Here is a 13,060-nt window from a genome sequence, read left to right on the forward strand (position 1 = left end):
CAAGCTCTCTATGGGATGCATTGCTCACAGTCACGCCGTTGTCGATAACTGAGTAGGTCTTATCAACTTGCTATACGTACTCATGGCGCACGATGGATGGAGAGCGTCTCACTGCTAAGTGCGGTTGCGTAATGAATCTCTTCTAAGTGATGCTGATATCAAGTATGCAAATTTCGAGGGCTTCGTTCGCTGTATTATGCAGTTGGGTTGAATGTTTTGCGCAAATTGTTTTGTGCGGTCTTGAGGGACAAACTTCATCAAGATTCACAAAGAGAAGCATAAAATCCATGTTCTCTTGTTTACCTTCATCTTTTAGCACATGTTCAGACCTATCGTTTTGACTCACATCCAGAACAGACTCATATACTGAACACTCGTCACATGGAGATTTATCACAAACATTCCGTTATTATAAAATAAATAAGCGAATTTTCTCGGCAGGCGTACAGAAAGGACATTATAGTTGCCCAACAATGAGATAACGTTGAAATATTGCACTTTGCGATTGAACCGTCGTGTAAGTTTGATGAAATAGGAATGCGAAAATGGTGCATCGATATTGAATTTCCGCAGTTGATAGGAAAAAAAAAATTGGCACTACCACAGTTATAATTTTGCGGAAGACGGAAAGAGACAAACGACACGCCATCGATGGTGGCTCAATCTTAATGAGCACTTAGCTGCGATACGGCAATTTTCAAATGGAGGGTGTAATGCCAACAAAAGACATTCCTGAAAGTCCTTCAGAAATTTTCAGGAATTGAGAAAGGAATTTTTTTGGGAGTTTGCCATCCAGGAACTCTAAATTTCTCTGAGCTTTTGGAGAAGATATTCCCCAAAATTACAATAATCCAGAGAATTTCTCTAGAAGGAATTCTTGAAGGATGAATTTCCCAGAGTTTACGAAGGAGAAATTCTCCAAAAATCTTGAAGTAAGAATATTCCATAATTCTTGTATAACGTTCTCCCAGAATTCCCGAAGAAGAATTTTTCCAAAATATCTGGGGGTAGGATTTCCAGAGAATTCGACAAACAGGAATACCTGGGTTGAGGAGAGGCTCGGAAGCCTCCTTCCAAGAGGCTCGGAAGCCTCCTTCCAAGAGGCTCGGAAGCCTCCTTCCAAGAGGCTCGGAAGCCTCCTTCCAAGAGGCTCGGAAGCCTCCTTCCAAGAGGCTCGGAAGCCTCCTTCCAAGAGGCTCAGAAGCCTCCTTCCAAGAGGCTCGGAAGCCTCCTTCCAAGAGGCTCAGAGCCTCCTTCCAAGAGGCTCAGGCCTCCTTCCAAGAGGCCTCGGAAGCCTCCTTCCAAGAGGCTCAGGAAGCCTCCTTCCAAGAGGCTCAGGCCTCCTTCAAGAGGCTCAGGCCTCCTTCCAAGAGGCTCAGGCCTCCTTCCAAGAGGCTCGGAAGCCTCCTTCCAAGAGGCTCGGAAGCCTCCTTCCAAGAGGCTCGGAAGCCTCCTTCCAAGAGGCTCGGAAGCCTCCTTCCAAGAGGCTCAGAAGCCTCCTTCCAAGAGGCTTGGGAGCCTCCTTTCAAGAGTCTTGGGAGCCTCCTTTCAAGAGGCTTGGGAGCCTCCTTTCAAGAGGCTTGGGAGCCTCCTTTCAAGAGGCTTGGGAGCCTCCTTTCAAGAGGCTTGGGAGCCTCCTTTCAAGAGGCTTGGGAGCCTCCTTTCAAGAGGCTTGGGAGCCTCCTTTCAAGAGGCTTGGGAGCCTCCTTTCAAGAGGCTTGGGAGCCTCCTTTCAAGAGGCTTGGGAGCCTCCTTTCAAGAGGCTTGGGAGCCTCCTTTCAAGAGGCTTGGGAGCCTCCTTTCAAGAGGCTTGGGAGCCTCCTTTCAAGAGGCTTGGGAGCCTCCTTTCAAGAGGCTTGGGAGCCTCCTTCCAAGAGGCTTGGGAGCCTCCTTCCAAGAGGCTTGGGAGCCTCCTTCCAAGAGGCTTGGGAGCCTCCTTCCAAGAGGCTTGGGAGCCTCCTTTCAAGAGGCTTGGGAGCCTCCTTCCAAGAGGCTTGGGAGCCTCCTTCCAAGAGGCTTGGGAGCCTCCTTCCAAGAGGCTTGGGAGCCTCCTTCCAAGAGGCTTGGGAGCCTCCTTCCAAGAGGCTTGGGAGCCTCCTTCCAAGAGGCTTGGGAGCCTCCTTCCAAGAGGCTTGGGAGCCTCCTTCCAAGAGGCTTGGGAGCCTCCTTCCAAGAGGCTTGGGAGCCTCCTTCCAAGAGGCTTGGGAGCCTCCTTCCAAGAGGCTTGGGAGCCTCCTTCCAAGAGGCTTGGGAGCCTCCTTTCAAGAGGCTTGGGAGCCTCCTTCCAAGAGGCTTGGGAGCCTCCTTTCAAGAGGCTTGGGAGCCTCCTTTCAAGAGGCTTGGAATTATTTTATTAAAAGTTTTAGAAGCGTCCTTGCAAGATGCTTAGAAGCCTGCTTTAAAAAGGCTCGGTATCCTACTTTCAAGAGGCTCTGAAGTCTCCAAAAATCTTCAGTAGTGTAGAAAGCTTGATGTATAAACTTAATTTGAATTGTTTGAATGTCTGGGGGAATTGATTTACCGCAGCATTTTTTTCGTTAGTTTTTAGACCCATTTTTATATGCCTATCTTATGATGAGTCACTTTTATTTTTATTTACAGCGAAAAAAATTGGGGGTACCTCAATAAATATAAAAGTTTGAAGGGGTACCAGCTAGGTTAAAGGCTGAGGACCGCTGCTGTGGAAGAAATTCCGTAGGATTTTCACAGAATTTGAGAAAAAGGATGTCCACAGAATTCTTAAAGAAGTAATTTTCCAAAATTCTCAGAGTGGTAATTCTCCAGAGTTCTTGCAAAAGTATTTCCCCAGAAATCATGCAAAAGAAGCGGTGGTAGCGGAATTCCCAAAAATAAATTTACCAAAATTCCAGGAGAAGAAGTTTTCCAGGAAAGGTTTCCTAAAAATGGTACCAGGAAGATTTCCTGATGTGATACCAGTTATGTAATGAAAAGGTGTTCGGCTATACTTCTAGTTCTTTTGAGTTCGAAATTGCACAATGGTGTTTTTTTCATTACCAGAGAAGCTTTGCTGATCACCGTTATGTACCAGATGGCACATAACAGCAAACATGTTATCATCGGTAATAAAGCCAGATTTCATATTCTTTTTTCTTCCTCCTAATAAGTGACGTAATAAGAGGTTTGACTGAACATGTTCTTTTGAGCGGCGCATCCGAAGTTTTTCAAATGTATCAGGGTTTGTATGGAGTTTTTCTTCTAACAAATTTGGATTTCCGGAAGTTCCTCCAGGGACCCCTTCGGACGTTCCTCCAGGAATACCTCCGGAAGCTCCTTCAAGAATTCCTCCGGAAGTTCCTCCAAGAATTCCGTCAGAAGTTTCTCCAGAAATTCCGCCGGAAGTTTCTCCAGGAGTTACACCGGAAGTTCCTTCAGGAATTCCGCCAGAATTTCTTCCTGGATTTCCTTCGGGAGTTCTTCCAGGAACTCCTCCGGATTCTTTTAGGAATTCTACTAAAGTTCCCTCCAGGAATATTTTTAAAAAATTTCATGGATGCTCGCCCAGATATTACACCTGAAATTTGTCTTGGAGTTCCCATAAATATCCCCAAGACCTCTTCAATAATTACTTCGAGAACTCTCAAGAACTTCACTCTGAATTTCTTCTGAAGTTCATATGGAATTCCACTCAGTTCAACTTCCACCCACGCGCAGGAATTCGTCCTCCACTTTCTTTCAATTCTTTCTTACGGTATATCTCCTAAAAATCCTTCAGATTCCTCTGGAAAATTGTGCAGGAATTCTTTGAAGGTGTTTTCAGTAATTTCCCTGGAAGGTCCTAAACAAATCCTTGAGAAATTCATCCGGTTATTCGTCCATAAATTTCTTCTGGGATTTTTCTGAAAATTTCCCAATGAATTCCTTCGGAAATCGCTCGAAAAATTCCCCGAAAATTACTCGAAGAGTTTATAAATAAATTCTCCCGGCAATTCTCATGGTAACTTCTGCATGAACTCTTTTGAATATTTCAACGGGAATTATGTTCAAAAGTCTCTCAGTTACTTCTTCCAAAATTCACTCAAAAATACTCAAAAATTCACCTAGAAAACCTTCTAGGATTTTACCCGGAGTATTCGTAAGAAATTGCATCGAAAATTTAACAAAAAATTCTGCCGCCTATTGTTTAACGACCTCTTCTGGTAACTCTTCCAAAAGTTCTCCCAAAAATACCTTCAGTAGTTTCCATAGTAGTTACAGACATTTTTTTCCAGAAATATCTCCACAAATCCTTCTAATATTTTGTTAATTTTTCAAAAAAATGTTTTGACTTTCCCCAGAATTTACCCAGATTTTTTTTTTTTTGTGTCTTTATTAAAGAGACTTTTAGCCCGAGGCTGGCTCGTCTCCGCTTACCCAGATTTGATTTGTTTTTTTTTTTGTACGGTTTTCCTAACGGTATTGTCCAGAATACTCCACCAGAAACTCTTCAAGCACATTTCTCTTTCCTGAATTATTCACAATTCAAGTTTTGTGGGAATAACTAAAAGAATTCCTGAAAAATTTCATGTTACAGGTAGTATTGTTGAAGAAATTGCAGGGACATTTCTGACGGAATTGCTGATTTGCATCCCGTAGGGAATTTCAGAAAACAAAATCCTAGATGGAATTTCCGATGTAATTCCGGGTGGATTTTCCAATGGATTACCTTGAGAAATCTGTGGTTATCGGCGCGGTAAAAAATGTTCGGTGGCGTGATAAATTTTCATACGGCGGCGGCGTGAGAAAATCATCGGCGGCGGTGGCGTGGCACGGTGGCGCACAAGTCTAATAAAAATAACTGAGATCAACGTGTGAGAGTAGTATTATCACTAATAGTTGGATCCCGCCGGTTTACACTGAAGATGATATTTAAACAAACACTTGCGGGAATAAGGGCGTAAGTGACGAGAGAGATCTTACCATCGAGTTCGAATGAAACATTCCATTCGATATGAGAAAACTCATCCTACTCGGTTTGGTATTATAGAAAAACAATACGTGTGCAAGAGTTGGTTTTAAAAATAGATTGCGAGAGTACGGCTATGTGCCTGTTGTTGGAAATTTGATCTCATCAGTACCCGCTGAGCTGCGCAGGACGACGGAAGTCCTTCTTGACTTAGTAGAGAAAGCACCGGTCTAGCGTACTGGGTTTCCCTCCAATAAATTTTTCGGACTAAATCTCGCTTAACTTTTCAAAAGGACCTAAGTAACATTTTTTCATGAATTAATTTGAATAGTGCAATCAACAGAACAACATGATTGCAGTTCTCCAATTAATTCATGAAAAAAATGTTACTTAGGTCCTTTTGAAAAGTTAAGCGAGAAATCTTTCACATGTTGTGGAATTGCTCAAATCGAGTTTCAGACATAAGTAAGACATAAATTGACAACAATAGGAAAATCGACAATGGAAACATTCTTTTGCGTCATGCGCCCCTAGAGCTGTAAAAGCTTGAAATTCAAATTCTGTTTTGTGCCTAACGTTCTATAGCCAGATAAGCCGTAGGTAAATCTCAACCGCTGCGTTGCAATCTGCTCAGTTACTCTCAGCGCTCCGCATTAACAGCTTCGTTTCGTAGTTAGTGAGACCATTATTATCAACAAAGAGTAGAAACATGTTGAAGTTCATATTCTTGGAATTGTTTGTGTTAGGTGGCACGGAAATTCAGATTGATCGATTGTGAATCATCAATAATATTGATTTTTGCATTACAGTGATTAGCACATTTGGGTGTGATATTCCCACACGGCATTACACAACCATGAAATGCACACCGGTTGGATCAAATGGTTCCGGTTGCCCAGCCAGGTTGCTCTAGAATATGAGGTTGCAAACGTAAACAATGTTTTTTCATAAACTTCATGGACTGATTTGATGTTCCACGATCATGCAACAAAAGGGCCAGATCTTTAACAGATCGGAAAAGCAGCTGAAAATGGTTCAAATTACCAAAAATTTGCAAAAAAAAATCTACGTTTGCGGTTGCGACTTAAGTTAATATAAAAACAGTGTCATATTATGGATTTATTTGTCTTATTTATTTCAGATATGATTGCCCGAGCTTGACCAATCACGATAATTCCAAATGTTATTTCAATGGGAAAACGTATGCCCTAACCGAGCAGGTTCCCAACGAGTTGGTTTACCCATATTGTTCGGCTCTATGCTACTGCCGAAGGTGATAGAGACAAAGAAGCACAGTTTCAAAATAAACCTCACGTTGTGCCTTTAACTTTTAGTGGTTCCCCTTTTGCGCAATTCCGTTGCACACACATCGATTGCGCCGAATTCTTCCAACGTTTCGACTTCGAGAACTGTATTCGCACCTATAAGCCAAACAGCTGCTGTTCGGCGGGGTCGGTATGTGGTGATGATAAGAAAAAGCTGGCGGAGTGCACCACCAAGGACGAAGTATTCCTTGCCGGGCAACGAATGTATCCATCATCGAACAAATGCTTGACGTGCATTTGCCACGCTGGGTACAATCAGACGAATATTGCGAATGACCCCAACTGCTACGAAACGATTTGCGGATTCGAATTGTTCTATGCCAAGCATGTCTACAATGGGGGTGCTCCCGTTTACTACGAAGATCGTTGCTGCCCGTGGGAGTGGAGAATGCGTAAGACCATTTAATTTATAATGGAACCATATGCAATTTAAATTTCGATTTTTTCACTTTATTTGATAGCTAAGGACTCAGATCGATTGGCCGAGGGCTCAGCTAAGAAAGAAGTTAAAGATTCTTCCCTGAAGTGCAAGTACGGTAAGCTGACGATGAACGTCGGTGATTCATTGGTTTCTGAAGTTACGGATCAGTACACCTACAACTGTGCTTGCCAAATTCCTCCTTTGGCTCAGTGTACGATGACAAAAAACAAACGGGATTAGTGAAGGTTAGATAATCAAATTTGAATAAATGGAATAAAACAACTTCGAGCAAAATATTCTCTGGTGAACATTAGGTGAATAAGACAAATCCAAATTTAGTGTTGTTTTTCAATGGCCCTTGGCATATTTTTCAACTGCTATATGATTCCATACGTGTCTCTTGCTTGCAATAGCTTCCGATTCTGTTAAGAAAATTATTTTGAGCTTTTTAGTGGAATGTCTTCACTTGTCATAAGACGAGTTTGTAGAATCCCATTTAATTCCAGCACTTAATTGTACATTGACAGATACGTATTTCGACCTCAATAGTAAGGTCGTCTTCAGTGTCTCGTACTTGACTCGACTTGTTTCCGATTCTGTTCTTCATAATGCTTCAATAAAATCAGTAAGGTAGACCGGAGCAAGTTGTAATGCGGGGCAAGTTGAAACGGAAGCTGTAATTATGACCGGAAGTGATTGAATGCTCAGATTATTTTTTTCAACAATTTCATTTTTTCATTTATTTAGTTAACATCTAAACAGATTAAGTTAAAAATTCGTATTTTGGTGCGTTCACTTATCTGCCTGTTTTTCCAGATATTTCTTAAACTCGCAAAGGGCAGCCCTTGCTTTCTTGATCCGTGCGCTTATCTTGGTACCGCCGTCTGACGCCATTTAGCTACCAAGATATTAGAAGCTTTCAACATTATCCACTGGTTGCCCGGCTACTGTGAAACTGGAAGGAGTCACCGTGTTATCATCCAACGATTTGGTTTTGTTGACGTTGATGACTAAACTTGCCGAGGAGGAGCGCTCGGCAAGGTCGTTGAGCTTACTCCGCATATCAGAGCGCCGGAACGTCATCAGCCAATTCGAAGTCATTTAGGTGCTCCATGGTTATAGGCTGTCATAACAGCCCGCGATTTGGTTCACGGTCAATCGCACCTACCAGAATCTCATCGATTACGATGAGGAACAGTAACGGTGATAGAATACATCCTTGCCTCACACCAGCTACGACCCGGATAGGGTCGGACAGGACCCCATTGTGCAGCACTCTACACGAAAAGGCCTCGTACTGTGCTTCGATGAGGCCAATGATTTTCTCAGGAACGCGCTTGCGTCTCAGGGCGCCCCACATATTCTCGTGATTGAGACGGTCGAAAGCTTTTTCGTAGTCAATGAATACCAAGTAAAGGGACTCTTGGAATTCGTTGACCTGCTCCAGAATGATGCGGAGCGTGACTTTATGGTCTACACAGGATCTTCCGATACGGAATCCGGCTTGCTGTCGCCGGAGAGTCGCATCGATCTTCTCCTGAATCCGGGCTAGGATAATTTTGCACAGAACTTTGAGAACGGTATACAGCAACATAATGCCTCGCCAGTTATCGCATACAGTCAGGTCACCCTTTTTGGGCACCTTCATCAAGATACCTTGCATCCAGTCGACCAGGAAAGTTGCGGTGTCCCAGATATTACGAAATAAACGATGCAGTAGTTGAGCGGATGTCATGGGGTCAGCTTTGAGCATGTCAGCTGATATGCTATCGACCCCTGGTGCTTTATTCGATTTCATGCTTTGGATGGCTGTTTGAATCTCTAGCAGTGATGGAATGGGTATTGACGCGTCTTATACGTCGAATCCTAGGCAGATCATGCCGAGGTGGTGATGGCCAGGCTGGCACTTGAAAAAGTTGTTCGTAGTGCTCGAATCAGCGTTTCAGCGTCATTCGCGTCTTTCACAGGCATCGTTGCATTCATCTTCGCTCCGCTTAAGCGTCGTGAGATATCGTAGAGGAGGCGAATTTCCCCGGTTGCAGCGGCTCTCTCTCCTTCGTCGGCCAGAGAGTCTGCCCACGCTCGCTTGTCCCGTCGACATGAGCGTTTTACTTCCTTCTCAAGAGCCGCGTATCGTTGACGGGCTAAGACTTTGGCTCCTCTGGTTTTTGATCGCTCTATCGCGGCTTTGGCTTCTCTTCCTCTTCGGAAGTTCCTCCAGGAATTCCTTCGGGAAGTTCCTCCAGGAATTCTTTCGGATGTTCCTCCAGGAATTCCTTCGGATGTTCCTCCAGGAATTGAGCATGAGCATGAGCATGAGCATGATTGACCGCCCACGGTTGCTACTCCGTTATTGCCAGGTCAGCTGTAATTACACAGAGAACCAACAGATGGTGTTTGGGACTAACAGCATCATCAATGTGTAAGAACTGGTGACCCAAAATTAAGCAATACCAGCGCCGGCCGTGTCCGAATGCAGGTCAATTAGGGATTAGGAAGGAAAATGTTGACGTGATACTCGCTTTGATGGAAGCCGACGAGTCATCTGCACTTCCACGAGAAATCACTGGGATTTTGGATTTATGGGGAGGGAGTGTGGCAGGGTTCGTTTTGGTAAACGGTATGCCGAGTGTAGCGTGTAATTTGAACGAGGTTAAACAAAAACACAATCGAACGAACGCGCGCTAACCAATTGATTTACCGACCGCACAAAGCAGAACAAAATTTTCCAATGATCGCGCGATCGTTCTGCGTGATAAAGGAAATAAGGTCGCACATGCACACGCCAAATAATAAGGTCAACCGCACAACGCAGAACAAAACATTTCGATGATCGCGCGATCGTTCTGCGACTAGAGAAAACACGATCAGACGCACAATAAACTTTGACTTTCACACAATTCCACGTCGTTCTGCTCTCTTGAAACACATTTGGTCACGCATTAATTAATATATTTTTCAACAACACATAGTAAAACAAAATATCACGGATCTCGAAATTGTTCTGCGCTCTAAAAACTCGTTCGATCCCACACTCACAAAATTCAAGAATAGGCATAATAGACACAATAGCACTTGATGAAACTTAAGCACGTTAAAAATAGCCAATTTTAGGTATTTTACCGAATTATCACTTAAGACATGTTGACATAACGATACAATTTGATACACACAATTTACTTGGAATATATAGTATTTTGGCCTAACTTCATCTCCTTTGACGGTATTTAAGAAAAAGCAAACAATTATAATCTAACCACATCTAACCGCATTTCTCGCGCCATTGTGTTTGAAATAACCGAATAATACGTCACCGATCGATTCAGTTATTTGTATTACGGAGTTCACAATTGTGATATTTTATGGAGGGCAACAAAATTTAATATATTTAATATCGAGCAAAATTGAAAAACATCGGCTTCGTAGAGCTTAAAGTCATTTGAATAATAATGACAAATCGACTACATTTGTTGAAAAACAAAAACAATTGTGTCGAACTAGGATATTTGGAACTAGTCGTTTTACATAACATTCATAAAACACGACGCAAAACTGGGTGTTTCACAAGGTGTTTCACATAACTCTCCGTTTTATTTTCAGTTTATAGTATGTTGCCTTTATCATTATTTCGTCGTGGTATCACTGCAGTACAATATAATATAATACAAAGAAACAACAGTTTACGATTACCTTGTAATTTGAACGCTAGAGCAATTTTAAATTCCCATCCAGACTTCTATCGAGATTAAAAATTAAGTTCAATTGTGAGAGTTAAATACTATTGAAAAATACTAGTTGCAATTTAATTAATATGTTTTGAGCAAACTGTGAGGTTGCTTTAGAAAACGCCAACGAAACCAATAATCTGAGTTTCCTGTGTACATATGAAATAATTAAATTATATCAAACATTTGGAACATATAATGTTCATGAAATACGTAATGGCATGTTATTTATTGCAGAACATTCATGATTTTTTTTAATTAGACACAGGAAAAAAACATGTTCAACTGACCAAAGGTGACTTTTGTTAACACAGTTCAGAATGTTCAGGAGTTATGGTTCTGAGTCATTGGAAAGGAAAATCATTCAAAGTGAATTTGTTTTTTAAAAAAATACACATACTTCAAGAGAAATTGAAAAAGGTTAAGTTTTGTCAGATTTAAATTAAGAAAGAAAAGAAAAAGAAGGATATTCTGGACAACATAGTAGAAGTAATTCAAAACGATCTCACCAAATGTCTTCCAAATGTCAGTTGAAAAAAATGCTTCCTCTCAGCACAACGCCTGCCTCGATCCTTCCCTTCGGATGTTCCTCCAGGAATTCCTTCAAAAGTTCCTCCAGGAATTCCTTCGGATGTTCCTCCAGGAATTCCTTCGGATATTCCTCCAGGAATTCCTTCGGATGTTCCTCCAGGAATTCCTTCAAAAGTTCCTCCAGGTATTCCTTCGGAAGTTCCTCCAGGCATTCTTTCGGAAGTTCCTCCAGGAATTCCTTCGGAAGTTCCTCCAGGAATTCCTTCGGAAGTTCCTCCAGGAATTCCTTCGGAAGTTCCTCCAGGAATTCCTTCGGAAGTTCCTCCAGGAATTCCTTCGGAAGTTCCTCCAGGAATTCCTTCGAAAGTTCCTCCAGGAATTCCTTCGGAAGTTCCTCCAGGCATTCCTTCGGAAGTTCCTACAGGCATTCCTTCGGAAGTTCCTCCAGGCATTCCTTCGGAAGTTCCTCCAGGCATTCCTTCGGAAGTTCCTCCAGGCATTCCTTCGGAAGTTCCTCCAGGCATTCCTTCGGAAGTTCCTCCAGGCATTCCTTCGGAAGTTCCTCCAGGAATTCCTTCGGAAGTTCCTCCAGGAATTCCTTCGGAAGTTCCTCCAGGAATTCCTTCGGAAGTTCCTCCAGGAATTCCTTCGGAAGTTCCTCCAGGAATTCCTTCGGAAGTTCCTCCAGGAACTCCTTCGGAAGTTCCTCCAGGAACTCCTTCGGAAGTTCCTCCAGGAACTCCTTCGGAAGTTCCTCCAGGAACTCCTTCGGAAGTTCCTCCAGGAACTCCTTCGGAAGTTCCTCCAGGAACTCCTTCGGGAGTTCCTCCAGGAACTCCTTCGGAAGTTCCTCCGGAAGTTGTCTCCGGTTGCAGCGGCTCTCTCTCTCCTTCGTCAGCCAGAGAGTCTGCCCACGCTCGCTTGTCCCGTCGACATAAGCGTTCCACTTCCTTCTCAAGAGCCGCGTATCGTTGACGGCCTAAGACTTTGGCTCCTCTGGTTTTCGATCGCTTTATCGCGGCTTTGACTTCTCTTCCTCCAGTTCCTCCAGGAATTCCTTCGGAAGTTCCTCCAGGAATTCTTCCGGAAGTTCCTCCAGGAATTCCTTCGGAAGTTCCTCCAGGAATTCCTTCGGAAGTTCCTCCAGGAATTCCTTCGGAAGTTCCTCCAGGAATTCCTTCGGAAGTTCCTCCAGGAATTCCTTCGGAAGTTCCTCCAGGAATTCCTTCGGAAGTTCCTCCAGGAATTCCTTCGGAAGTTCCTCCAGGAATTCCTTCGGAAGTTCCTCCAGGAATTCCTTCGGAAGTTCCTCCAGGAATTCCTTCGGAAGTTCCTCCAGGAATTCCTTCGAAAGTTCCTCCAGGAACTCCTTCGGAAGTTCCTCCAGGAATTCCTTCGGATATTCCTCCAGGAATTCCTTCGGAAGTTCCTCCAGGAATTCCTTCGGAAGTTCCTCCAGGAATTCCTTCGGAAGTTCCTCCAGGAATTCCTTCGGAAGTTCCTCCAGGAATTCCTTCGGAAGTTCCTCCAGAAATTCCTTCGGAAGTTCCTCCAGGAATTCCTTCGGAAGTTCCTCCAGGAATTCCTTCGGAAGTTCCTCCAGGAATTCCTCCGAAGGTTCCTCCAGGAATTCCTCCGGAAGTTCCTCCAGGAATTCCTCCGGAAGTTCCTCCAGGAATTCCTCCGGAAGTTCCTCCAGGAATTCCTCCGGAAGTTCCTCCAGGAATTCCTACGGAAGTTCCTCCAGGAATTCCTCCGGAAGTTCCTCCAGGAATTCCTCCGGAAGTTCCTCCAGGAATTCCTCCGGAAGTTCCTCCAGGAATTCCTCCGGAAGTTCCTCCAGGAATTCCTCCGGAAGTTCCTCCAGGAATTCCTCCGGAAGTTCCTCCAGGAATTCCTCCGGAAGTTCCTCCAGGAATTCCTCCGGAAGTTCCTCCAGGAATTCCTCCGGAAGTTCCTCCAGGAATTCCTCCGGAAGTTCCTCCAAGAATTCCTACGGAAGTTCCTCCGGGAATTCTTCCGGAAGCTCCTCCAGAAATTCCTCCGGAAGTTCCTCCAGGAATTCCTCCGAAGTTCCTCTAGGGATTCCTCCGGAAGTTCCTCCAGGAATTCCTCCAGAAGTTCCTACAAGAATTCCTACGGAAGTTCCTCCAGG

At 43.7% G+C, this 13,060-nt stretch overlaps 2 protein-coding genes across 3 annotated transcripts in view; one reads left to right on the forward strand and one right to left on the reverse strand.

Annotated features, from left to right (window-relative positions):
* The window catches only part of LOC134224460 (uncharacterized), a 346,723-nt gene that overhangs the window by 282,320 nt on the left and 51,343 nt on the right, over window positions 1–13,060 (reverse strand). The gene's annotated exons all lie outside the window — the stretch shown is intronic.
* LOC134228125 (uncharacterized) lies at window positions 5,491–6,943 on the forward strand. The gene is made up of 5 exons (XM_062709905.1): window positions 5,491–5,649; window positions 5,713–5,806; window positions 6,045–6,176; window positions 6,238–6,620; window positions 6,690–6,943. The coding sequence occupies exons 1-5, from the start codon at window positions 5,613–5,615 to the stop codon at window positions 6,887–6,889; spliced, it is 846 nt and encodes a 281-aa protein (XP_062565889.1). The 5' UTR covers window positions 5,491–5,612; the 3' UTR covers window positions 6,890–6,943.

This window comes from Armigeres subalbatus, chromosome 3, assembly GCF_024139115.2.
Source record: "Armigeres subalbatus isolate Guangzhou_Male chromosome 3, GZ_Asu_2, whole genome shotgun sequence".
Classification (NCBI taxonomy): Eukaryota; Metazoa; Arthropoda; class Insecta; order Diptera; family Culicidae; genus Armigeres; species Armigeres subalbatus.